Raw genomic sequence first — 27,364 nt, 5'->3', positions numbered from 1 at the left:
GTTGGAGAGCCTCACTGTCAAGAGTGTGATTGACAACGTAAGTATTTCTACCACCTTCCAGACGTGTCTGAACTTTGATGTCTTATCGAGATCAGATGCAGATCACCTACCGCTAGCGTGTACATCAGTCACGTATCCACCACGGACAGCCTGATATATCTCTGGGGAATTGTTATGTCTATTTTGGAAATACCTATATGGACAATGACAATAAGAACAATAACGTTGATCAGCAATATAGTAGGTCGGGGTCCTGTATCTGGAACGAGTGTACATCAGCTATCCTTGACTCACCGATCACTATCGAAGTCCTCGGGAAGTGATATGATAATCGCTGAATTTCTTGTACACTCCAGGGATATACTGGTGCCATATCTTGCTATTATTTTTAATATTTTGTTTGATAAGTGTTCGTTTCCAACTTGGTGGTCAATGGGACTGATTGTCCCTTTACATAAAAAGGGGGATCTACATACGACTTCTAATTATAGAGGCATCATCGTTCTTAGTGTTGTCAGTAAATTATACATTTCAATATTAAAACTAAACTAAGGTTTTGGAGCGATGCTTATCATAAGGTTGTTGAATCGCAGGCAGGGTTCCGTGACACTAATTCAACTATTGATAACATATAAATTATTTATTTTATCAGTCGCTAATAGAATTTTAGCAAAAAAGGTAAATAATATTCATTTTTTTGTTGATTTCACCAAGACGTTTCATCGGGTGAACAGATCAAAGTTATGGTCAGTTTTGTTTCAAAAAGGAATATGAACAATAAAGACAGGTTGTATTAGATTTATTTATAACTCTGTAAAGTCATGTGTAAAATTTAATCATTCCTTCTCTGAGATGTTTGAGTGTAATATTGGTGTACGCCAAGGTTGTGTCTTGAGCCTTTTTTTATTTTCAATATTTATAAATGAAATGGCAGAAAAAATTGAATTATCTTGTTATTCAGGTATCAAACTACATCTGGAATTAACGCAACTTTTTTTACTTTTGTTTTCTGTGGTCTAATTCTTTTGTCGGACTATTTCTGGTCTACAACAACGAATTAAGAATGTCGTATAAAAATAGAAACTGGTCGATACGTTGGCATGCCAAATAAACCAAAGAATATGTGTAGCTACGGATATGTTGAAAGTGAATACCATTTTATATTGATATGTAGTGCATATGAACACCTGCGGCAATTGTGTGTCCCCGAAAAGTATTGTATAGTTCCTAGTAAACAAAATTTAACTTGTTAATGTCTATATAGGAATGTTTATTTTCTATGCGAATAATTTGAGAAAAGAAATGTGAAAAATTGGCTGTAGCACCGTTGTAACATGTAATGGGCCGATGGCCTATACTTCGTGAGAGACTGTATCCCAAATATCCCGCACATAGCCTTCAGGCCAAGCATATGCAAGTCATATGACAGTCATAGCGTCCTGGTTTGATATCTATGGAGGCCATACGTTGTTGTAAGTGTTACAAGGTCTGTGTCTATCTCTGTGTATGCTCGCGTTTCTATCATATCTCGTTGTCTTTACATATACGTGTAGGAAGCCTTGTAGAGTATTTGGTGATACGTATATTACTAAATGCTTTCTATTGTTTATGTATATCCTTCGTCGTCACCTTTGATTACAGGTTTTCTGATTTGTGAGTGAGTGAGCGAGTTTGGTTTAACATCGCTTTTAGCAGTATTCAAGTTATATCACGGCGTGTCAGCTTAAAGTGGGAGGAAAGCCCGAAGTGATTCAGGTCTCAGACGTTTACCACTTTGGTGAAAGCCACGAGCACGAGTAACTTTCATCACGATTCTGCCTATTACTGATTACTGTCTGGCGTTGACGTTCCGGAATTTCATAAATCGTAATGATATAGAGGGAGGTCTGGCAGAACCATATTGGACTTAATTATTACTTACGAGTACATCCATACTTTTACAGTCGGTGTCAAATGAAGTTAATGTTGCACGTGTTACACCGAGGAATACCACAAAGGATTATGATTTATTTCAAGTTTATGTAACACCAGCTTCAGATGTTAACATCATATCGCATGTGTGTTTGTTTGTTTGTTATTTAACGCACTCAGCAATATTTCAGCTACATTGACGGCGGTCTTTTAGTAATCATGTCTGGACCAGACAATCCAGTGATTGACATCACGAGCAACGATTTACGCAATGAGGATACGATGACATTCATCAACCAAGTCAACTAATAAAACCATTACAACTTACAGCTCTGAAATTATTTTTTTGAACTGAACATCCTCTTTCTTGTGAACTTAATTAGTACGTTGTGTATACGCTATATCACGTGATTGGTTTATTTCCACACTACTCCTTACAGTTCTTTCATGTGAGTTGCTGGTGTATGATCTGTTTCCAAACATTTGGAACAAATATATGCCTTCATTACTGCTGAACCTACATTAGACAAATCGGCGTGAACACCATGACAGTAGACGCTCTGCGCTGCAGTGGATGAATCCATTCCTCTGAACAGGTGAGTGAGTTTTAAAGATATGAACCCATATCACTGTCCGAGAACGTGCTCGAGCAGAGACAACATCCATCCATTCCATCTTTGATGAAGATGAGACGAGACTAAGCAGCAAGACTATTCTTTCCCCACCTTTCACAACAAGAGGAGCGGTTTCAACCTTCAGAAGACTACTTGTGCTCCCACATTCCAAAGCAGACGACTGACTGCTTCCTGGATCGTGGCAGCAGACGACTGACGGAGCTCTCTTCTTTTTCGTCAGTGCTGGGCACGCAAAACACTACAGTATTTCAACTGTTGGAGACGACCGAGAGGAACACGTTGGGTCAGTAACAGCAGACCTCCACCCCGTAGGAGAGCAAATGTAGCGATCGACCAGAGCATCGCAAGGCTCAAGGGTCACCTGACCACCAACAGGAAGACCACAATTCAGATTCTGCAGGACATCTCCCCAAAATCAACTAAGGACTCGCAGCTACCCCTTACCATTGCTATTGCCGTGACATGATGATTATGACCGATATATATCATGTAACTGCATCTCATCTGAAATTCAAGGGTGTTTCAATTACTTTCAATGACTTCAAAGACTGTAGGCATTAATATACAACATTGGATTGACTCATTCGGATCACTATAAGAGGGTTTAGAGGCAGTACTCGGCACCGTGAACGAAATCACTGAATCGTATCTTTGTTTATTGAAGACTGTCGGCGAAACAGACAGTCCCCTACTCAAGACTCTTCAGGCTACTCAAGGATGAAGTTCAACAGAGACTAAACAGACCACTTGCCCCGTCATGCATCCAGACAGACTTTGAGATGGCTGCTATTCGTGCTGTCCAAGTCGTGTTTCCTACTGCCGATGTGAAGTGATGTTTCTTCCATTACTGCCAGGCGATATGGAGGAAGGTCCAGGATCTGGAACTAGCTGTCGCGTATGGAGAAGATCCTGAAGTCTGCAAGTGGATAAGAAGAGCAGCTGGCCTACCCCTACTCCCCCAGAACAAGATCCAGGACACGTGGGTTGACGCAATGGACAACACACCAGATGTACCAAGAGCTGTCGCCTTCAACGACTACATCGTCACTACCTGGGTCGACAACGGAGAGTGAATTGAACATTTGAGATGAAATATATTATAATGTATTGTGAATTTTGAAAAATGAACATTTTTTTATAATGTATTATGAATTTTGAAAAATGAACATTTTATTATAATGTATTATGAATTTTGAAAAATGAACATTTTATTATAATGTATTATGAATTTTGAATAATATCGTAATCGTAATTAAATATTTATCTCAATCTATTCGTGTTTCTTGGGTTGTTCCATTGTATGAAATAGGTAACAGACTAGGGATTAGCAGTGCCATGGACCGTGAACTTTGTTGTCTTAAGCTGTAGGGGGAAAGGGATGTAGGGATTTTGGGAGGTTACCGATGTAGGCAATACTGGATGGGCAGGGGCCGATATATAGACAAAGGGTGAAAAAGTGACGGAAAAGTTTGTCTATAAAGCGGTTGACTATGGTTGAGTAATTACAGTCAATCTACACGGAGGTACTTCGACAACAACATGTTCAAGTGGAGAAGATATAGTTAACAATATATAAATAGCTATTTGCTAGCAATATATATCTATGATACTTGGATCTCTCCAAGTTCGCCATCTGGAACAACGCCATGGTTCTTCTTTAAGTTAGATACTGGTCTACTAATATATTTGGAATGGAAGTTGGTGTCTTTACTCGATTAATCAGCTTGGCCTTAATGCATCGACATGCATAAGAAACGGGGCCTTTACCTGCACGATGAACCAACGAAAGTCAAATAGATTTTTTTATTGATACTGGATTACAGTGCTGCTGGTGACGTCTTTCATCATGTTATATAGAGGTTGTCAAAGTCGGCCAGTCCCCAGTTGGTTGTACCCAGGCCGGCGAACCCGTTGGTTGGCTCGGTTGGAGCACGTGTTGCAACAACCTCTACGCCGTCCACAAAGCCGAACACCATCTCACCCTGGGGAGAACAACCATTGTTACAATGTCATTACGACGTCCCTGTATGGTGTCTCAAGGACCAGTTCGATCTGACGTCATAAGATGACCGATCAGAAATACTATGAATAAAGTTGAATAAAGAGTTAAAGTTTGGCGTGGCAGCAGCAATATTCCAACCATTTAGCGACTATAATGGGGATTATTTTAAATACGCATCACTGCACTCCATCGTTAATGTAGGCTACTGAGTAGAATGACATTCATCTAATACCTCTTCATGCGATGGAATATGCTGTTGAATGTTGGAGAATATGTTAGAGGATTCTAAGGCCAGCCCGTATCTGTAGGCAGAGTCAACTAAAACCGTTCTTTTATCACCACTCGACCTATCAGTGACTACGAAAATGCACAAATCATTCAATGATCGTGAATCGTGACTGTTAAATTGTGTCGATATAAACTTACCAGGATTCTAAGCTCAATTGTGTTCCAACCTTTGCGCCATTTGACGGGCCCTGTCGACACAACTTGCGTCTTCGCTGTAACAGAAAAAAATATTGTTTTCCAACGCATCGCTGGGATATTTCAAAAGCGACTTGAATTTAAGTTAAATAAATTATATTAATATTTCATTGTACTATTGGCAGGCAACCCCCTTGTCACGTTATTTCGGAGCAGGATAAGTTCCAAATATTCAATGTTGTACGAGCCGACTGAAATCAGGTACGGTGAAAGTGTCACCGTACCCCGTCGGCGTTGATTGAGGTTCAAGTTTACCTTGGCAAAACACGATTATTTACAGGGCATCTGACCCGTGAAGATACGGGGTAGAATAGGTCTTCAGCAACCCATGCTTGCCGTAAAAAGCGACTGTGCTAGTCGTAAGAGGCGACTGACGGGATCGTGTGGTCAGGCGACCGCCGTCTGGAATGTTTCCGAGTGCGGCGTGAAACAACAAACAAACCACAATACAGGGCACTTCTGAGTGCGGTGTCAAAGCCACTCCTCTACCATATGGTTACAAAGACAATGTTCTAATGATATAATATGTTTCAGAGACGGATGGAGCTGCACGAACACATGTCCCATGAAAGGGTGTAAAGTGTGCACATATTGCACATACACGTGCACACATCTTTTAAGAAGGGGTAATTACTGTACGACTTACAGAGGTCCGATGAGAGGATGTAAGAGCTGTTGTCAGGGGAGACGTAGAAGAACACCCCGCCAGTGTCGTACAGCGCGATTCCTGCCTTGTCCGCCCTCGCTGCCAGGAACACCCCGCTCGTGCCATTGACTGGGGTGATACGGGCATCTACCTTGATGGAGATATTGGTCCTGAAAACATACGCTCTCTAATGATGATGTGTCAGTTAATGTCAGTACTCTTGACTATGATGATAGCAACCGACCCTTGTATCTTCTGGGTGGGAAGGGGAGGTGTGGATTTTCTTGAAATAATTTTGCATCAGATTCTGCACACACAAAACAAAAAGGAAAATGAGCTGTGAATCCGAACAAAACAAGTTTGGCTCATCCTTTTGCAGAAAGAAGAAGAGTTGCCTCCCTTGGTCACGCCAGAAACCTACGAATGTGTGTTCGAATGCCGGTTCGCACCGATTATGTAACTAGGTTTGTCAGCACTATACCCGTGGGTTTCACCAAAGTGGTAAACGTCTAAGACCTGCGTCACTTCGGACTACCCTCACACAATAAGCTGAAACGACATGATTTAATTGGAATATTGTGGCGTTAAACTCCACTCACTCACTCATACAAAGAAAGCAAGAAAGCAGTGACAGAATATCCCCTGATAGATATATGGTCAGTGTTGCAGGTAGTTCCAACTTGCCAACTATGATCACCAATGACGCTGAAACTTCTCCCGAGCTTCGGTTCAGCGTTCGGCCACCACGCCAGGGGCTGCTGTAGAACCATCTGGCGAATGAACTTGTTGTTGCCCTCCGCCACTATCTCGAAAGATCCCAGTTGTTGGGCAAAGTTATTAGGCTCCATGGAAACCGCGTAACCTTGAACAATGTATAGTATGATGTATGTATAGTCTTGAAAATTATAATTATGTTTCAGACTGTTGAAAAAAAATGAAATGGTTTGCCACAAAAAAATATTATTTTGCAAGGTGTTTTTCTTTTTAAAAAAATATTCAGGCTCAAAGATAAATATCAAATGGTCAGTCCCCAAAGACTAAAGTGTGAATTTTGTGACCGTTGAGTGATCTGTCTGAGTGATAAGGTATTCATCTATAGTCCCCCAATGATTGGATTCCTAACATATATGACATCGTGTACCTTCGAAGTCATCTTGATAGGGTAGAGGGAAAGTCTTCGATGGTGGTGGAGGAGGGTAGCTGCCCTTGTTTCCTGTCGACACGGTCGTTAAAGTCCAAACTTCGTCGACACCGACATTCAACGTCACCTGGCCATTGGTAACCTGTGGAGGCATAAACACGTGTGTATCCAAACACCATCACTATCGACTTGGCATAACGAGCATTCAGTATTGCTATAGATGTTTCTGTTGTTAAAGAGCATTGTTGACAATGTCGGCGTAACAAAAACCTTAAGTGGCTGACGTTTCTCGAAGTAGATATCCCTGTCTGCAGATCCGAACCCAGGCTTGCTGTGCCAAGGCTGCAGTTGTGTAATGCTCACCTGAAAGACAGCAGCAAGTACAAGCTGATAAATTGATCGATATTTAATAGTGCATTGGCATCCCACAGGGAAGACAACTTAAGGACGCATATATTGTTTCAAGACAAACGGGGACCTGCAAATAATCAATTCTGGACCAGACAAACTGGTTTTCGCTGTTGTTTGCCTATAAATTCGAATCTTTATCTTTGCTGGTAGACTTCTATCACGCAACGGTCATCGTGACCCAGACTCGATTATTTAAAGGTCGCCGTGATATAGTTGGAACGTTTTTATATACACTGGCGAACAAGTCAATAAATGTTTCTGTGTGTCCCTACCTGTAACTACATTGTACCAAGGATAAGTACAGCATCTTGTATAGAGTTGTTATGAAGTACAGAAACAGACATGTGTTATAACTTTGTCGACAGTTTCAAATATAAACATGTTTTGTAATGTTCGTGGCTATGTTAAAAATAATTACTCTGTAAGACAGTAAAATAACGTTGTGAACAGACTGTAGAATGTTCACATTTGTATGTTCCGTTTTACGGTCTTTTCCATCAAACACGTTTCTAAGGTGAAAGTCTTTGATATAGAAAAATGCCTCGTTACCAACATCCCGCCGTGATACAGCAGGAGTTTGTGAGTGAGTTGGGTTTTAACGCCTATTTGAACAGTATTCCAGTTATATCACGGCGTGTCAGCCTAATGCTGGCGGAAAGCCAACGTGATGCAGGTCCAAAACAACAATCAAAACCACTCACTCACTCGCTTATTCCAAGGTGAATACCCATAGGGAAGGATGACATTCAAAATTTTCACACACTCATTCACTCACTTACATTAACACAAGGATATCATACTCCATCTTAAGTAGTGAGAGTGTGGAGTTTGACGCCGACCTAAACAGCAGTTGCTGTAGTGTGGCAGATCTAGATATTTGCTACTTTTTTAAACAATTGAGTACGGACGGGTATGGTAATGACTAACCAACGAGAACCTGTGAGAAGTGTGAATCTGTGATTCGGACCCACGGCAATAGGATCCTGGCATATCTAAGGGACGCAACTTTCCACAGAGAAACGGTCAGAACATAATGTATATAGAACAGAAGGACTAGTGGAATAACAACGAAGGGAGTTTGGCTGTTTCTCTCTTTACTTACGAAGCTTCCTTTAAGCTGGATGGTGATCTGTGCCGCTGATACATTGTATGGATCCAGGGGTTTGTTGCACTTCGAGTGCTCCTGGGTCTAGAGGAGGGCAAAATCTTGTATCAAGGTTCATCTTACTGTCACATAGGAGTACCCGAACTATACTTATGATTACAAAATGAGAAATCTGTGGAGCGTATATTTTATATGATTATACACGTTATGACAATTGAACTTGAATCATTAAAAACGTGGTTATCGCAATCTGCAAGATTACAGGTGTAATATATTAAATATCAATATGGTACTCCAAAACGGAAATTAGATTCAGTGACCTTAGTCACTAGTCTTATAGATTAATAACTACCAAGGTCTCAATGACAATGGTGAGGTCCTTCTTGTCGGGGCTGACAAGACTGACGTAACTTCCGCCGGATTGCAAATGGCCGACACCGTTACCATGGCGTAGATATAACCAGCCTATCTCGGTGAACTGTGTGGTGTGAGCTGAAGTGAAGAGAGGGAGAAAGTTCGTCGAAATCTGCTTTGAATAAAACTCGGAATGAGTGTAAAAAAATTAGCTTGCCATGAGAAAAACACCACTGCTTTTTCAAAAAGTAAAGGACTGTCAATTAATATTCGAAGGGAAGTTGGGGTCTTTTTTCTAAAGAGGAGCCTAACAAGTGTTAATAGAATGGAGATAAATTAACTACAGGACAAACAGCATATCCAGAAAGTTATTTTTAAGTTGGTAGTTCTTTTAAATCCCAGGCCCCAACCATAACATCAACTGATCAGTCTCAGACCTAACCCCATAACCCCATAGTGGACGAATTACTGAAATTCAACCCAACTCTTCTTGATTTCAATGTTGAAGGTTTCCAATACTAGGATGACAAATCCGACCAAGCTAAAAGCTGAGTCAGTAAACAAGACAAATCATCATGTTTCGGTTTGGGAATACGCTTGATAAGGATCTTCTCATAATTTCAACATATTAAAGACGTGTTAACAGGAAGACTGAGTTAGTATTTCCTACGCCGCTTTGAACGGTATTTGAGTTATATCACGGCGTGTCAGTTTGATGTGTAAAAAAAAGCCCGAAGTAATGCATGCCTTGGACGCTTAACACAAGCACGGGTATGGTGCTGACAACATATTCATCAGAGAGAACCGATATTCGAGCCCACGATCATAGGCCTCTGGCATGCCTAAAGAACGCAACTCTGAACAGTGACAGAAAGAGAGGTGCCCTAGCGGCGTACCTGACATCCAGATGGGGCTCTCGACGGTGTAGTTGCCGCTCCACGGCTCATTGGCAGTCATCAAGCCGTTGCGGGGATAGGGGAGGTTCTCGTAGTAGCTGGTGATCAGATTCCACGCGATCGTGCTACAAACAACACACGTTTATCAAGACGAACACACGAAACGAAAGTTCCACTCGATCGTGCTACACACGTTATCAAAACGGGTTTTTTTATAGCCTAGACCTTTGTGTTTTAAAAAGAAAGATTGTTTTTCATTGGTTCGTTATTCCGCGTTGAAACACATGGCTTGCGGATAACACAAATAAGGTGTCGATGCATTTGAAAGTGAAGATGTAATAACATTTTGCTCCACAAGAAATAGCAACAAGAAACTGAAGAACTGTTTTCGTGGACAAGAGCACAATACTTATTTTCTTTCCGATGGCCGTTGGCTGTTGTAAAACTCTTTACATTGATGTCATACGTAAAAAGAACATTCTACAGAGATCGCTGGGATGGGACTGTGTTACCTTGTCATGTGTCCATTTACGTAATTCTGATTTATGATCTGAAAAGTAGAATCGTAATAATATTACATAACACGGATAACATATGCCGGTTGACTAAGTCCTCTCAAACAGCAGAATACATAGTCCAGTTGTCCTAATAACTATCTACCATGGCAGTGACCCTGTTGAAATTCCAGATGAGAATAGACCCCCATCAACCTTTGCTGGTCGTGCGAGGCGACCAAATGTATCGTGTGGTGAGACTTGATGACTTGTGTCCGTGCCCCGATGGCGTGGATATGTGCTCACAATATCGATCACTGGATTGTCTGGACCAGATTCTATTATTTAGAGGCCGACCTCATATAGCTGGAATATTGCCATGTGCGGCGTTAAACAAGCAAACAACAGGGCAGTATTACTGTCTGGTGTATGACCCTATTCACATTCTTCTGTATCCTACTGCTTAACTGCCACCTATCCAACACTTTCCATTATGATATCGTCATCATACATAACCCATCCCACAGGTAATGTTGCTCTAGCCCCACTCTCCACCCTACCCTGGCCCAGCAGCCGCCGCCGCTGTTGTCGTTGAAGGTGCTGTAGTCTTCAGATGCCCACAGCTGTTTGCCTGTCTTCAAGGCAGCGTCAGTTGTCACAGTACTCGGGTAGTGAGCCCTAGCAAGACGGATAGTATACCATATCAATAGTTCAGTGTTAGAACCTGTCTAAAACACCCTGGCTGCAAGTGTGATCGTCAGAGACACACGTTCATTTAATCAATAGACATCTTTGTCTGTCTCCTAATTCGAATTTTAGTATGCATACCAGTAAAACAATTAATGATAACCATTTATACAGGCTCGATAGAAATTGGAACTAGCCCTGTTGTCCTTGCCACACTGCCCAATAGTTAAGGTATCATAAGGACTAGTTGAAATTTGCCATTTATATCTAAAATAGGCAACAACAACTCCAGTTGGGTACGGGTATGCTAAACTTTGCTAATCATAGACTTATAATATGTCTGATTCCACGAACCCGATGTAGGTAACAGCAGCAGCCAGGTCCGCATCCTCTAGCATGCCGTCGGCGATGTCCCAGGTGCCGTCGGCCGCCGCAACACTCACGTGACCTAGGTTGTTGACATCCAGAACCTTCCTCAGCGTCTGGATCAAAGACGTACATACAAACAACAACATCAACAATCAACGCTGGACATGATAAATGTAATCTTGTGAGGATCTCAACACCGCACACACAATACTCATCTAATAATTTCTCCATACTGTTTTTAGATATAACAACAGTATTTCCTCCAAGACGTTTGGTATCAAATCACAAGATGACAATCTTCTGATCTGATCAACATCAGTTGATTTGACTGTCGTCTTCCCTTGCGAAAACTATGTGCATTCGTTTTGACAGAGTTATACCCATTTCTATTATATAGTTTACAGGCACCCGTTATATAGTTGGAATGCCGCCGACTGCAGCGTTTATGAACAATTCACTCAGCCAAAAAGTTACAATGAAAGCGGTAAGGAGAAACAAATTGTCACGTGAGATGGGAGTTACCCATTCTGCTGTTTATAACTATGACAATTATGGATTTGATAACGCTAACTTTAACGATAGAACCCTCGCGATTACAAGTTTGATTCGAATATAATTTGGCCCAATGAAATAAAACGTTGACAGCTCTAAATTGAAACACAGTATTCCAGGACCTATGGTCCTACAAGTAGTGAAGCAGTTCCTGTAAAGGACGAACACAGCCATGCGTAGTACATGCTGGCTCATGTTTGTCCTAACCTCATATTAGTTTTATCGATGAATTTACTTACTTTGACGTACGTGGCGTTGTAGTAGCGTTCATTCCAGATGCCAACTATGTCTATTGTAAGGTTGTAGTGCATCTTGGCACCTTGGACCCACTTCACGATGTACGTAGCCGTCTGTTGTGGATCTACATACGGGTCCTGTGGCGCAGCTGCTATCCAGCCTGGGAACCCCCACGGTAAACCATACAGCTTGATGTCCGGGTTACGCTGAAATAAAGACAAGGTTTACACCGCAGGAAGTGCTACATATTCAGACAGGAACCGGAGCCATCTCTGGAAAGGATTTCCCTGAAGATGTTGGCATGAACAGGACAAAGAGATGTGGAATACAGAGGAACATAACCCAAGCCGATTGTGTCACAAAAAAATGAACGATGACTGGCTTTGCTTCACAAGGCAGCAATTCTACCTCTGTCAAGAGATAGCGAAATGTTTATTATAGTGTCACGTATAAAATCACATGTATATCGTCATAATCAGGATAAGATAAATTAAGACATATACCTACACAATGTTTAATGTAAAATTCAGTGAGGAAATTCGTTGAACAGACAGACACATACACAGACACATGCACAGACAGGGGGACGACTGTACCTTATTTTTTCAATGTTCATGGGGAGGCTGACACTGTGTAAAAGTGCCAAATATTTTCTAGTGTTTCTATGGATAAAATTTGATAAGACATAGGGCTCAGGCGCTAGATCCTTCTTCAGCAGTCTATAGATCCTTAGCTTATTACCATTAGGGTTGTATACATCATTCGATAGCTCTAAAATCCAGGCAGTTCGTTAAATTGAAATAACTTTTGCTTAAATGAACGTGTCATCTACTTCTGGCAATAGAAGTGCTTGAAATGCGTCCTAAAAGGTCCCTACAATGTAATTATTTCATTATCAAAACAAACAGATCACATGGTATGTCCCTTTAACCACCTGACTTCCACATGTCTGTAAATTTTCCAGTGTGAAATCAAGGGTACCTTCTTGGCCTCCACCATAAGCCACCACTCGTACCCTCTCTGGTAGTTCTCATCCCAGCTGTTGTGCATGTGAGACGCCTCGGTGCCATCTGGATTCAAAACATTATCACCGTTATCACAATCACAGTGTGCCCGAGAAAGATTTAATTTTGTATGCGGCCTAATAATACTCAAAGGTCTTCTCATCATCTTATTCTTAAAATCATGAAGTCGCCAGGCATACTACAGGGATGTTTTCAGTTATGTCATATCGTACAGCTAACACATCTATGCCATTCGGTTTCATTCGCCTGGATTGAACCGTTTAGAACAGGCGCATGTGTATTTACAAAACAGACATGCACACCGTGTACTTCTTCACACATACTAACCTGGAAGTACTTACAAACTGAAGATATGCATCTACATTTAATTAATATATTGTCATGCATCAAACTCACAATGCCAATGCCCAAGGTGTATATAGCCCAGACTATAGAATACCTGTACTCTGAACGTCTCCGCCAATTTCCACCTTCAGAATCTTCAGACTGGCTCCGAATTTGGGCTGTCAAATGAGAAATAAGGAAACTGTTACGTATAGCTTCTTAGCTTACAGTATCGAGTACATTGAGTCTACATTGGATACATCGAAACCTTTGTTCCAAGGGTCAGAGAGCGCTCACCTTGAATAGGTAGTCAAGAATCTGACTTCGCTGCTCGTCGGGGTAGTTCACCAGTAGTTTCGAGGAGGCCTGAATATGTGAACGTAGAGTTGAAAGTATAGGTATATTCTGTGAGACACACTAAAACGTCATATGTAGTCATATGTTCGACAAATACCCCCCATATCACCATACAGGGATTCTGGTTAACAATCTCACCATACATGGCTTCTGGCGAAGAACATCACCATACCTCACCATACGTGCAATGTACGGTTTTTCATGCTCTGTGTGTGTGTGTGTGTGTGTGTGTGTGTGTGTGTGTGTGTGTGTGTGTGTGTGTGTGTGTGTGTGTGTGTGTGTGTGTGTGTAAACGTGTTAAAATGTCACTGTTATCAAGGTTATTCTGACACAGCTCATCAGACGTTTTGATATTGTACGCATACCTGGGCACCGCGTTGCTTATAATATCAATCACTGGTTTCTCTGGACAAGTCTGTATTATGTACAAGACACCCTAATACTAGTATATAGCTGGAATATTACCCAGCGCAGATAATCATCTGATCTGCCCTCTAATAAATAAATAAAAGATAAGTACGCGAGGTGGGTTTAAAGACGCTTTAACAGTGTCCAGTTATATCACGGCGTGCCAGCTTAATGTGGGAGGAAAGCCCAAAGTGACGCTGGTCTCAGACGTTTACCACTTTGGTAAACACGAACACGGGTATGGTGCTGACAAACCTAAAAACATACTCGAGGCGAACCGGGATTCGAACCAATGATCATCGGTTTCTGGCGCGCTCAAGAAACGTAACTCTGCACAGCGACTAGCGGCGCCTTAGACGCCTGGGCCACCCGTGTCCACAAAGAAAGATAAGAATGGTTCTACACTTTTCATAGGCCGGAGAGGGGTGGGACTTCTGAAGGGAATCCATCTTGTACTTACTCCTGCACTGAGCCCGCCGATACCGTCAAACGTCCGCCCTAAACCTGCTGAATCATCAAAAACATACGTCGCTGCATCACTCCCATATACGGCAAACACATGAAGCATCAGCAGTGCACGTGGCCATGTCATACTTGAAGATGTCGTCGAGCCGATGTCCTTCTCAAATCAGCAGGTATACTTGTGATATGACCTGCTTATCAACGGTGACCTATCTGACATGACATGTTCATGCATCACTTACATCGTTACAAGGTCTGTTATCACGTGTTATCGAGGCTATTGTTGTGGGTCAGCGTGGAGGGAAAATATTGGCTTAGGTCAAACAGGTCACTTCTCTTCCCGTGTATGTCGCACATGATATTCCCAACAGAGTAGTATGTGTTACATTGTATTAAGTCGTTCATCTAGACTTTTTAGGATGTTACCCAACTGCCTATAATGATTTCTATCATATTTTACAATGTTATAACTATTTCCCAATTGTCGGAATAAAGGGACCCCAGGTACGGTGTGGTAGTCTGTTTCTTAAACATTCACTCTTCACGTCTAAGGCCCGGGTTCGAGTTCCGACATTGGTACAATATGTGAAGCCCATTTCTGGTGTACCTCGTCGTGCTGTCGCTGGCATATTGCTACACGCGGCGTAGATCCATGATAATTCTGAGATTAGCCTCAGTGCGAGAACATCATTGCAAATATTCAATTCTTGTCATCGCAGTTTCGGAATTCATGTATTAGGTGAGTAAGAGATTCGAATGACTATGTCAAACTTAGTTCTAGAGGGTGATCCTCTGTATTTTGAAATCTCTGACAAACTCGTTTCGCACAACAAACGCCTATACCTTATGGTACAGTTAGCATAACATAATCATCCGGTTAGAGTAACAATACTCTATTATAGGTGGTGGGGTTGACGTAAATGCATTTAACAATTTACTTTCATTGTTCACTTCAATAACAATATTTGCATTAGATTTTATCATACCATGAATACGCAGGCCAGAAAAATTAATACGGGGGTCCACAAAAATGAATACGGAGGGTCTCTGATGGGAAAATCCGGATTCGATTCCTTAGTATGTATTTATTTTGCCCTGACACAAACACCTACCGTATAGTCAACGCTTACCGTGGGCCTGTACACCTGCGTTTAAAGAGGTACCATTGAATGGAGCCCTTCGTCGTGTGTTTAAATACCCACGGGAACAGAACCGGTAGCCTGCACTGTGGACTCAAGTCATTGTATAAGTCACATTACAGCACCACAATACCTAGACGGAGATCAGGCTAAACTATTTCAGTCTCCTTTAATACCGTTAATATGTTATTGCGTTTAAAAGATTTTAACCAACAGGTGTACTTAATATTAAGCTCTTAGTGTCCTTGCAGTTGAAGACAGTCAATATATGTAGATGACCAAATGTTTGAAGGCGGAAAATAATTTAAAAACTAATGTCACCGTGAAAATTGTCATTCTTTCTTGAAAATTCATATAGATCTAAGTATATTTTGTCAGCCCGTCCAGCAAGCCTAAAATGAGAAGGTTAGATATTGCTGTTCATTATGACAGATGTCTTTTACTTTATCTGGATAACTGATTGAATTACAACTACTCTCCTATATAGTGTTTAGACAGTATTTTGTTTGAAATAAGAACTTTTCAAACTTAGATGGCGACTATTTATTTTACAGTGTTTAACATATAATCCACATTACGCATACAGAGTAATTGCACCAAGCACAAAATGAAATTAAAAAGCATAACGAAACAAGGCAGATGTTGGAGTTCCGAAAGGCTGAAACAGGCAAAGATATATTTTAATCGTTTAGATTGGTGTTGCGTTTTTGTCAATGTTATAATCATATATAAAGACAAATCAAGTCTATTGTACCAGTGCTTGCCCTACACACGTATCGCGACTCAGTATACCATGCATGCACTACCCTAATATACAATTCATTATAGTAGCGCAACAGTTCTGATAGCACCGCTGAACCCATTAGCGCCCTTAAATTACCACACACAAATGTTTGCATTGGTATTTACAGTACAACACACTCGCGTAATAGCGAGGGGCAATCACCGTCTTTTGTAAGACGAGGCTATCTTCTCCCTTCACTGATCTCGTTTGTCATTGGGTACAGCCAAATGCCATGGCGGGAATATTGGCGGTGATTGATAATTCGGGGTTCGATATTAAATGACAATGGCTTGTATGTACTGATCACATATCCCGCGACACTACTCAGTGACACAAAGTTGACGTATTTAAACGCCCATCTTGGGGACTGCTATACCTATACGTGTGTTGGTATGCACGTTACCCCGCGAAACTGTAGCTAGCCTCAGGACAAGTTTGAACATGGGTGACTATTATCGCTGAATATCAATAACAAGCCGTCTTGTTGCACTAGTACGCTAACAATCAGTTGTGTGTTGCTTTTTGTAAGCAGAAGTTGGACTGTTGGCTTGATGACAGCGGAGGTATTTAAAAGACATATATCACTTACAGAAAGGAACAAGAAAAGTGACGGATTTGCTCTCTTGTTTCGTCGTCTGCTGGTAAATTCAGGAATTTTCCCGGTTCGTCAGATTGACAAGGTAGGGCGGGTATTGACGCGTGAATCATTATTGTGACAAATGATATCAAACGTGTTTTGTTTCACACTGTTGGTGAAGCAGACGACCGCCTTTTAACCGCAAGTGTTTTTAAGTTGTAGCGTTGATTGTTGCTAGGCAGCGTGAGTGACAGTAAATATGATATTGACACTGACAGGCATGTCAATGATCTAGAACGCCTTGATCTACGAGCAGACAACATACCGTGCTACGATTTACAATTTTCAGTCAAAATGAATTTCTCAAGATTCCGTGAGACGGGAGACCTGTCGGATCTGACAGTGACTGTAAATGGAAGCACGTTTAAGTTGCATAAATTCCCACTGTACACAAAATCCGGGTACTTCAATAACCTCGCACGCGGGAACATGTCGGATACTCAAAAGGTGGAGTTAACAAACTTCCCGGGTGGTCACGATATTTTCAGCCTCGTCGCTGATTTCTGTTACAGCATGAACTACGATCTGACTAAAAACAATATCGTTCAAGTTCGGAGTGCCGCGGAATACCTCCAAATGAACGGAGAAGCAAATCTTATCGAGATATCTGAAAAATTCCTCCAAGATACAATTACGTCTGCTAAAATGAGTCGTTCAAGTGCTGGCATCGTTACCTTGCTGTTATATAGTGCTACTGTCGGGACACTGGCGGAGAGAGCTGGGATAGTGGACCAGTGTATCGAGGCTCTGGTTGACTGCTGGGTAAAACTGCCTACCAGATTCAGCAGCCCGACATCCAAGAAGCCATCAGAGGAAAAAAGTGAGAAAGTTTCCACTAGCCTATACACTCTACCTGTTGAATGGTTTGTTAAAATTCTAACACTAGGAAATGAAAAGGGAGTGAAGCTCTCCGAACTAGGAGAAATGGCGATAAGGTATGTCACCATCTCTATAGAAAAAGATGAAGCAGACGACAGCAAATCGAAATCAGATTCTAAAGGAAAGAGCCAAGAGCAAGATGATTCCACCAAAACGAATACACTAAGTCCGAAATCTACAGATAAATCAGTCATTAAGGTTGACATTTCGAAAGTCCTCGATACAATCCTTGTGGTGTTGCCTGAAGAGGCTTATGTTGTTTCGGAGGTGACGACAGAGTGGGTAACGAAGGTTCTGAGGATCGCAACAGCTCGTGGTTGTTCTTGTCGTGAACTCCTAGTCAAGATTGCAGGAGAAATGCTCAACAAACTCTCCCCGGAGGATTTGTGTATTATCTCGCCGTCAGTTCTACACGACATCGTGCTGGAGTCGTCCAGGGGCGACGGAGACCATGCCGAGAAGGCATGCAAGCTCGTGGATACCTATATGTCTGAGATGGCAAGAAAAGGCGTCCTAACGGCAGAGACGTTCAAACTCCTAGCGTCCGCGGCGCCATCTGGCGGCAGAGTCTCTCACGATAAGATGTATGAGGTTCTAGAATACATCCTCAAAACAGGTGAGTCTAGAATATTATAATCCTGGCCAGCAACATTAAATGTGCCTGTCTAATATAATCGTGAAAGAATTGGTCCCCAGTATGTCATGGTTTTCTTAAGAGCCGATCAATGAGGATCGGGTGATTACAGAGTGTGGCCTCGTTGATTGTGTGTCATCGTACCCGGACTATGTGGAAGTAGGTCATGGTGTCCACCGCCAGTTTCCCTGGTCCAGACTATGTGCTGACCGCCTTGATATTCTGGGATATCGCGACTGCGGTGTATAACAGCATTCACTTATTCATTCACATGTAAGTGATGCAATATCAGATTTGTAGTTTTACCCTGCTCTGAGACAAAATACCGGACGTTAACAGGGAAATGAGGGCATGGATGTTAGATTTATAGATGCATTACGCCTGAACGTGAAGCATATCTGTTCTTACGCTTCAGATACGTGACACAGAGCAAATGCAACGAAACGCCTCTCTGAAAAAAGGTTTCATTGTAATAGTGTGATGTCAATGTGCTACATTACATTCATAGACACGGGTATACTCGGCAGTGGTAAAGACTAGACCTCCATTCCCGGCACATACTCCCATAATATAAACTATTCCGAATTAAAATGTAAAATCTGTGTTTGAAAACTGCGTTAACTGCCTTTGAACATATACGAACTACTTAAACAGGTAGCATAACAATTCTCGCAGAAGCAATAACACCACAATAGAAATTGCCGATCACAATCAAGTTCTCTTGGCAAGTGTTCCTACTCTGTTGGACCGGTGCCTTGTTATGGCTTGTTGTATAGCTACAGTAGGATTTTATCTCATCAGATAAACCTGGTTGCAAATGAATTCAAAGTATGTTAAAGAGTATTTGCCCAGTTCCACTGGGCTATACAATATCATGCTCGGGTACAAAGAGCAGTCAGGGGAAGGGGGAGCCGATAGTCCCACCCCACGTACTTGTGGGGCACTGCGTGTACATTATATAGGTTCACAGTATTTAGCCCCTTACTGGGCGCCCGGAAGGAGGAAACAATGCATGGCACCTTATCAGTACTGGTACCCAATACTGTTTTATGCTATCAGTACTGCATGGTCTCCAATACTGTTTTATGTCATCAGTACTGCATGGACTCCAATACTGTTTAATGTCATCAGTACTGCATGGTCTCCAATACTGGTTTATGTCATCAGTACTGCATTGTCTCCAATACTGGTTTATGTCATCAGTACTGCATGGTCTCCAATACTGTTTTATGTCATCAGTACTGCATGGTCTCCAGTACTGTTTTATGTCATCAGTACTGCATGGTCTCCAATACTGGTTTATGTCATCAGTACTGCATGGTCTCCAATACTGGTTTATGTCATCAGTACTGCATGGTCTCCAATACTGTTTTATGTCATCAGTACTGCATGGTCTCCAGTACTGTTTTATGTCATCAGTACTGCATGGTCTCCAGTACTGTTTTTATGTTATCCACTACTGGTTGGTATCAGTACTAGCCGCCGATAATGAATGAAGTTAGTAAAACTCGACTCACTCGATATGAACTACTTTCAGTAGTGATTTCTATAAGGGCTTATGTGATCCCCGATCTGTCATTATTTTGAAAAAGTCGGCATTGGACTCCCAGAATTGGTCGCCAAGGTCACCTGACATGGTGTGTCAGAAAGTGTAGGGCGTCTCCTTGTGAACATTCATCTCTGGCTGGCAAACACTGGAGGGTAATGGACACTGTAGATCCCAGGATAAGACAGCTCAACCTCAATGACCATTGCCTGCCTGGTCTTATTAAGTGGTGTTCTTGTCTCATTGTCCTGGAGAGTTACCGTCTTATGCCACAGGGGGTGGAATGACACGCCTGACTATGATGTGGGGCAGTCAGAATCCTTCACATGCCGAGGCTGTGTCACGCGATGATGGCAGCTTGGCATTATGATGTTCTTTTTCCTTTGTACGAGTTTGACAATTATTACCGTCGCATCAGGCCTCAAAGTTGCGACTAAAACGGTCGCCAATCCGACCTAAATTTCCTTTTGTCTACTGTTTAAAATTCAGAGGTAGCCAAATTACTACCTTGAAAAATATCTCGTGGCAACTAAATTCTATTACTACACATATCTAGACACAAAAGTAAACATGTCTGCTACTAATTGTACTCGCAAATAATTCCTCCTAAAGTCAACAACAAAATGAAATGCATAAATGTTAATGTGATTAGTATTTATTTTAGTTGATAGTTTGTTGGATAAGCAAGGATATACCTATATAACCTAGTAACATAAATTTCATCATTGTTCGAGTCACAAATAACAAAACTCAAGTACAGTTTCCACTAATATACAATTCCAAGAGTAGTGCTATGACTTGTACATGTAATAGTTATTTGATAAAAGATAATTTCAAATGCCTTTGCTACCTACAATATTGGCTTGACTTCTTGATCTTACCACTGGCTACCTGGAAAAAAATACTTGTAGCCATATGGCTACTTAGTAAAATTTAAACTTTGAGGCCTGCCGAATAAGCGAATAAATAGATATGCTTTACACCGCATAAGTAATACTACAGCTATTTGCGGTGCCATAGCATACTACTCTATCAGTGGTCAACGTATAGCAATATACCCCAGTAATGATAATTAAATAGGTGTTCGGTTTTAACAGGGCCCTGTCTTTCAGAGGAATAGATGGTATGCGTCAGATATCCTGAAGTACAGACATGTTGAAAGTGGAACGCCTGGTGTCCTTGTCATTTCATTAACGATTCATTCTCTGTGAGATGGTATTGGTTTGATGTGTTTCTTGGATGGAGTTACATGGCATAGCTATAGACTTTCAAGTACATTGCAACTTACCTGTACGGAAAATACCAAGCTATATCAACAGCGTATCAATCATGTCAAGGGGCGTTCGGGGAGTCTAGTTCTTAAAACATGTTTGATTTCCGTGTGTTGCTGCAATGTTGTTAAAAGTGGCGTAGAACCCTGCAGCTCACTCACTCACTCATGTGCAGCGTGTCCTGTGTTGTATGTTGCCTGGGTTGACCTGTGTTGTATATTGCCTGGGTTGCCCTGTGTTGTATGTTGCCTGGGTTGCCCTGGGTTGTATGTTGCCTGGGTTGTCCTGTGTTGTATGTTGCCTGGGTTGTCCTGTGTTGTATGTTGCCTGGGTTGTCCTGTGTTGTGTGTTGCCTGGGTTGTCCTGTGTTGTATGTTGCCTGGGTTGTCATGTGTTGTATGTTGCCTGCGTTGTCCTGTTTTGTGTGTTCCCTGGGTTGTCCTGTGTTGTGTGTTGCCTGGGTTGTCCCTGGTTGCCTGTGTTGTCCTGGGTTGGTTTGTGACGAGTGATTATTTAGAGAGAGGGACCGGTGTGCGAAATACGCTAGAAGTCGGAAAGCGCACGTAAAATTTCCAATGTAAGTAAGTAAGTAAGTGTGTGTATGTGTGTGTGTGTGTGTGTGTGTGTGTGTGTGTGTGTGTGTGTGTGTGTGTGTGTGCGTGTGCGTGTGTGTGTGTGCGTGTGTGTGTTTGTGTGTGCGAGAGAGAGAGGAGGGGGGGGGGGGGGGGGGGGGGGGAGAGACAGACAGACAGACAGAGAGTTCGGATTAATGAGTCTCAAATATTTATCAATGGAAACAGTAGTGCTTGTCCCGTTACGGAGTCGGTACTAGCAAAGTTACACTGTGGATGAAAAATAACATCCATAACATTCATACTCTGTGGCTATTGGGTAACATTATTAGTGAAGACATAAAGGGTTTGCATGTCTGATGTTCCAGAGAAGGAGAAGCTTGGCAAGGAGCAGAAGCGTGAGCTCCTGGAGCAGATCAACTTCAACTTGTTGTCGGAGGGGACGCTGCAGCGAGCCTTCGACTCGGAGATCGTTCCCCAGTCTCATGTTGCCCGGGGCGCCTTGGCGCTGTGCCACAAGCTGAGGTCCGAGCTGGACTCGGTCAAGTACATCGCTGAGATGCAGGAGGAGGAGCTACAGAAGTACCAGGCCAGGGCAGCCACGTCACCCCTGGCGCCGGCCAACGCCTCCAGGAACTCGGATTCCGGTAGGTGTCCTGTATAGCAGGGTTGTGATCTATCACACATCACACCTGGCGCCGGCCAACGCCTCCAGGAACTCGGATTCTGGTAGGTGTCATGTATAGCAGGGTTCTGATCTATCACACATCACCCCTGGCGCCGGCCAACGCCTCCAGGAACTCGGATTCTGGTAGGTGTCCTGTATAGCAGGGTTGTGATCTATCACACATCACCACTGGCGCCGGCCAACGCCTCCAGGAACTCGGATGCTGGTAGGTGTCCTGTATAGCAGGGTTCTGATCTATCACACATCATCCCTGGCGCCGGCAAACGCCTCAAGGAACACGGATTCCGGTAGGTGTCCTGTATAGCAGGGTTGTGATCTATCACACATCACCCCTGGCGCCGGCCAACGCCTCCAGGAACTCGGATTCCGGTAGGTGTCCTGTATAGCAGGGTTGTGATCTATCACACATCACCACTGGCGCCGGTCAGCGCCTCCAGGAACTCGGATTCCGGTAGGTGTCCTGTATAGCAGGGTTCTAATATATCACACATCTCCACTGGCTCCGGCCAACGCCTCCAGGAACTCGGATTCCGGTAGGTGTCCTGTATATCAGGGTTGTGATCTATCACACATCACCCCTGGCGCCGGCCAACGCCTCCAGGAACTCGGATGCTGGTAGGTGTCCTGTATATCAGGGTTGTGATCTATCACACATCACCCCTGGCGCCGGCAAACGCCTCCAGGAACTCGGATTCCGGTAGGTGTCCTGTATAGCAGGGTTCTGATCTATCATACATCACCCCTGGCGCCGGCCAACGCCTCCAGGAACTCGGATTCCGGTAGGTGTCCTGTATAGCAGGGTTCTGATCTATCACACATCACCACTGGCGCCGGCCAACGCCTCCAGGAACTCGGATGCTGGTAGGTGTCCTGTATAGCAGGGTTCTGATCTATCACACATCACCCCTGGCGCCGGCCAACGCCTCCAGGAACACGGATTCCGGTAGGTGTCCTGTATAGCATGGTTCTAATATATCACACATCACACCTGGCGCCGGCCAACGCCTCCAGGAACTCGGATTCTGGTAGGTGTCCTGTATATCAGGGTTGTGATCTATCACACATCACCACTGGCGCCGGCCAACGCCTCCAGGAACTCGGATGCTGGTAGGTGTCCTGTATAGCAGGGTTCTGATCTATCACACATCATCCCTGGCGCCGGCAAACGCCTCCAGGAACACGGATTCCGGTAGGTGTCCTGTATAGCAGGGTTGTGATCTATCACACATCACCCCTGGCGCCGGCCAACGCCTCCAGGAACTCGGATTCCGGTAGGTGTCCTGTATAGCAGGGTTGTGATCTATCACACATCACCACTGGCGCCGGTCAGCGCCTCCAGGAACTCGGATTCCGGTAGGTGTCCTGTATAGCAGGGTTCTAATATATCACACATCTCCACTGGCTCCGGCCAACGCCTCCAGGAACTCGGATTCCGGTAGGTGTCCTGTATATCAGGGTTGTGATCTATCACACATCACCCCTGGCGCCGGCCAACGCCTCCAGGAACTCGGATGCTGGTAGGTGTCCTGTATATCAGGGTTGTGATCTATCACACATCACCCCTGGCGCCGGCAAACGCCTCCAGGAACTCGGATTCCGGTAGGTGTCCTGTATAGCAGGGTTCTGATCTATCACACATCACCCCTGGCGCCGGCCAACGCCTCCAGGAACTCGGATTCCGGTAGGTGTCCTGTATAGCAGGGTTCTGATCTATCACACATCACCACTGGCGCCGGCCAACGCCTCCAGGAACTCGGATGCTGGTAGGTGTCCTGTATAGCAGGGTTGTGATCTATCACACATCACCCCTGGCGCCGGCAAACGCCTCCAGGAACACGGATTCCGGTAGGTGTCCTGTATAGCATTGTTCTAATATATCACACATCACACCTGGCGCCGGCCAACGCCTCCAGGAACTCGGATTCCGGTAGGTGTCCTGTATATCAGGGTTGTGATCTATCACACATCACCACTGGCGCCGGCCAAAGCCTCCAGGAACTCGGATTCCGGTAGGTGTCCTGTATAGCAGGGTTGTGATCTATCACACATCACCACTGGCGCCGGCCAACGCCTCCAAGAACTCGGATTCCGGTAGGTGTCCTGTATAGCAGGGTTGTGATCTATCACACATCACCACTGGCGCCGGCCAACGCCTCCAGGAACTCGGATTCCGGTAGGTGTCCTGTATAGCAGGGTTGTGATCTATCACACATCACCACTGGCGCCAGCCAACGCCTCCAGGAACTCGGATTTCGGTAGGTGTCCTGTATAGCATGGTTCTAATATTTCACACATCACCTCTGGCGCCGGCCAACGCCTCCAGGAACTCGGATTTCGGTAGGTGTCCTGTATAGCATGGTTCTAATATATCACACATCACACCTGGCGCCGGCCAACGCCTCCAGGAACTCGGATTCCGGTAGGTGTCCTGTATATCAGGGTTGTGATCTATCACACATCACCCCTGGCGCCGGCAAACGCCTCCAGGAACTCGGATTCCGGTAGGTGTCCTGTATGGCAGGGTTCTCATCTATCACACATCACCGTCTCTCTCTATTCACACTCAGACAAGCAGACATGAGCATCGTCTCTCTCTATTCACACTCAGACAAGCAGACATGAGCACCGTCTCTCTCTATTCACACTCAGACAAGCAGACATGAGCACCGTCTCTCTCTATTCACACTCAGACAAGCAGACATGAGCACCGTCTCTCTCCATTCACACTCAGACAAGCCGGCATGAGCACCGTCTCTCTCTATTCACACTCAGACAAGCCGACATGAGCACCGTCTCTCTCTATTCACACTCAGTCAAGCAGACATGAGCACCGTCTCTCTCTATTCACACTCAGTCAAGCAGACATGAGCACCGTCTCTCCCTATTCACACTCAGTCAAGCAGACATGAGCATCGTCTCTCTCTATTCACACTCAGTCAAGCAGACATGAGCACCGTCTCTCCCTATTCACACTCAGTCAAGCAGACATGAGCATCGTCTCTCTCTATTCACACTCAGTCAAGCAGACATGAGCATCGTCTCTCTCTATTCACACTCAGTCAAGCAGACATGAGCATCGTCTCTCTCTATTCACACTCAGTCAAGCAGACATGAGCACCGTCTCTCTCTATTCACACTCAGACAAGTTGACATGAACACTGTCTCTCTCTATTCACACTCAGTCAAGCAGACATGAGCATCGTCTCTCTCTATTCACACTCAGTCAAGCAGACATGAGCACCGTCTCTCTCTATTCACACACAGTCAAGCAGACATGAGCACCGTCTCTCTCTCTATTCACACTCAGTCAAGCAGACATGAACACCGTCTTCCTCTGTTCGTAGGTTTTTCTGACTCCCGTGAGAGTCTCAAGGCCAGCCCCGACACCACTGAAGCCGTGAAGGCTGCCCAAGACGTCCTTTCAGCAGCCAGGTCCAAACTGTCCGGTCCCATCTATTCCAGTCACCGCGTCTCCCACATGCCCTACACCACCCCAACCTCCTCCTACCCACACCCCACCAGTGTCGAGCACGACATCAGCCTCGATGATGAACTGGAGTTCAAGTTCGACCGCACCTTCCGGAGTCTGGACCAGAGAGCCAATCAGCGACGTCCAACGTACAACCCTTCTTCCAGTCACACTAAACATCGAACGTACTTCCCATATTCACATAGATACTAGATTTGACAGGCATAGGGACCAGTCCAAAAGTTCGGTGTCTGATAAAAAAAACTAATTCCTTAAGTTTTGAGACATGCCCCCCTAACAAAGACTGGATGTATTAATGACAACTCCTAACATATGAATGCAAAATAGATTACCACAATAGTTACCACAAAAAAACACTGAAACAGAAAGAATAAAGATTTTATATCCGACATCGAACTTTTGAACCGGTCCCTTGTTGGCTGCTATTCTCTCAACAATATACATTTTCAAATGTCGAACAATTTGCTTGTACTTAATGTCACCATGTAAGACGCTCTTTAGGAATGGATAAAGTTGGCTCTGTGTCTATAGCCATACCATTGTGACATTTAGTATAAGAATCTATTGTATGAAAATTCATGAAATGCAGAAAATGTGCAACATGCAACAAAACGGGTGAAAAATGGCAAGGTGTCTTTGATTTGTGAGGGTTTGTATCAAAGATTAATGTGGTGTAAATTCGCGACCCACTCAGTGACTACTATTAAAGAAAAGATCACATGCTGTTTTGTAGGAGTCCGTAACTAAATCATAAAGTCTTTGAAACAATCCCTACTTTATGTACATATCTGTAATATGTGATTGATTAATTCACACTACGACTACGTCTGTGTATATAGATAGTGCGTTTTTATAATTACATCTTAGGCTTCTATTGCCAAAACTGATTATGGAAGTATAAAGTGTTGTTAATAACACGTCGTTTTTACACAGAAATGATCATCAGAATGCGAAAATTTGAAGGTAACTATTTCAAGAATGACATATTTTAGACTTCCTGTATGAAGATTATACTGGAATAGTGCGTGTATGTGATTAGAAGTTGTAACATTAAATTATAAAATCACTTAATTAGTAAGTCAAATTGTGTTCTAAATGTCACTTATTTGTCCTATTCCTAGGCTGTCATGACTCCAGCATATATGGTGCCGATGTATTCTTTACCATGTTTTTTTTATGAATCTGAAATAAGATTGCCCTTGCGTAATGGACGCTAAAAACGTTT

At 43.4% G+C, this 27,364-nt stretch overlaps 2 protein-coding genes across 2 annotated transcripts; one reads left to right on the top strand and one right to left on the bottom strand.

Moving 5' to 3' along the window:
- Nucleotides 1-4,390: 4,390 nt before the first annotated feature.
- On the bottom strand, nt 4,391-14,629 carry LOC139452777 (galactocerebrosidase-like). Its single transcript, XM_071234391.1, has 17 exons — nt 14,498-14,629; nt 13,570-13,638; nt 13,388-13,451; nt 12,905-12,993; nt 11,927-12,129; nt 11,120-11,260; nt 10,639-10,756; nt 10,097-10,134; nt 9,585-9,709; nt 8,687-8,826; nt 8,332-8,418; nt 7,089-7,181; nt 6,819-6,960; nt 6,362-6,539; nt 5,678-5,847; nt 4,975-5,048; nt 4,391-4,528 (listed from the first exon to the last, which is right to left on the bottom strand). Exons 1-17 carry the CDS (start codon nt 14,627-14,629, stop codon nt 4,391-4,393), a joined length of 2,001 nt encoding a protein of 666 aa, XP_071090492.1.
- Nucleotides 14,630-16,921: 2,292 nt separating this feature from the next.
- LOC139452663 (uncharacterized) lies at nt 16,922-26,404 on the top strand. Its single transcript, XM_071234201.1, has 3 exons — nt 16,922-18,554; nt 22,330-22,608; nt 25,994-26,404. Exons 1-3 carry the CDS (start codon nt 17,354-17,356, stop codon nt 26,329-26,331), a joined length of 1,818 nt encoding a protein of 605 aa, XP_071090302.1. The 5' UTR covers nt 16,922-17,353; the 3' UTR covers nt 26,332-26,404.
- Nucleotides 26,405-27,364: the final 960 nt, after the last annotated feature.

This window comes from Haliotis cracherodii, unplaced genomic scaffold (assembly GCF_022045235.1).
Source record: "Haliotis cracherodii isolate W230 unplaced genomic scaffold, xgHalCrac1.p SCAF_9, whole genome shotgun sequence".
Lineage (NCBI taxonomy): Eukaryota > Metazoa > Mollusca > Gastropoda > Lepetellida > Haliotidae > Haliotis > Haliotis cracherodii.
Note: the sequence above shows the minus strand (reverse complement) of the source record. Positions and strands in the feature narration are given on the sequence as shown.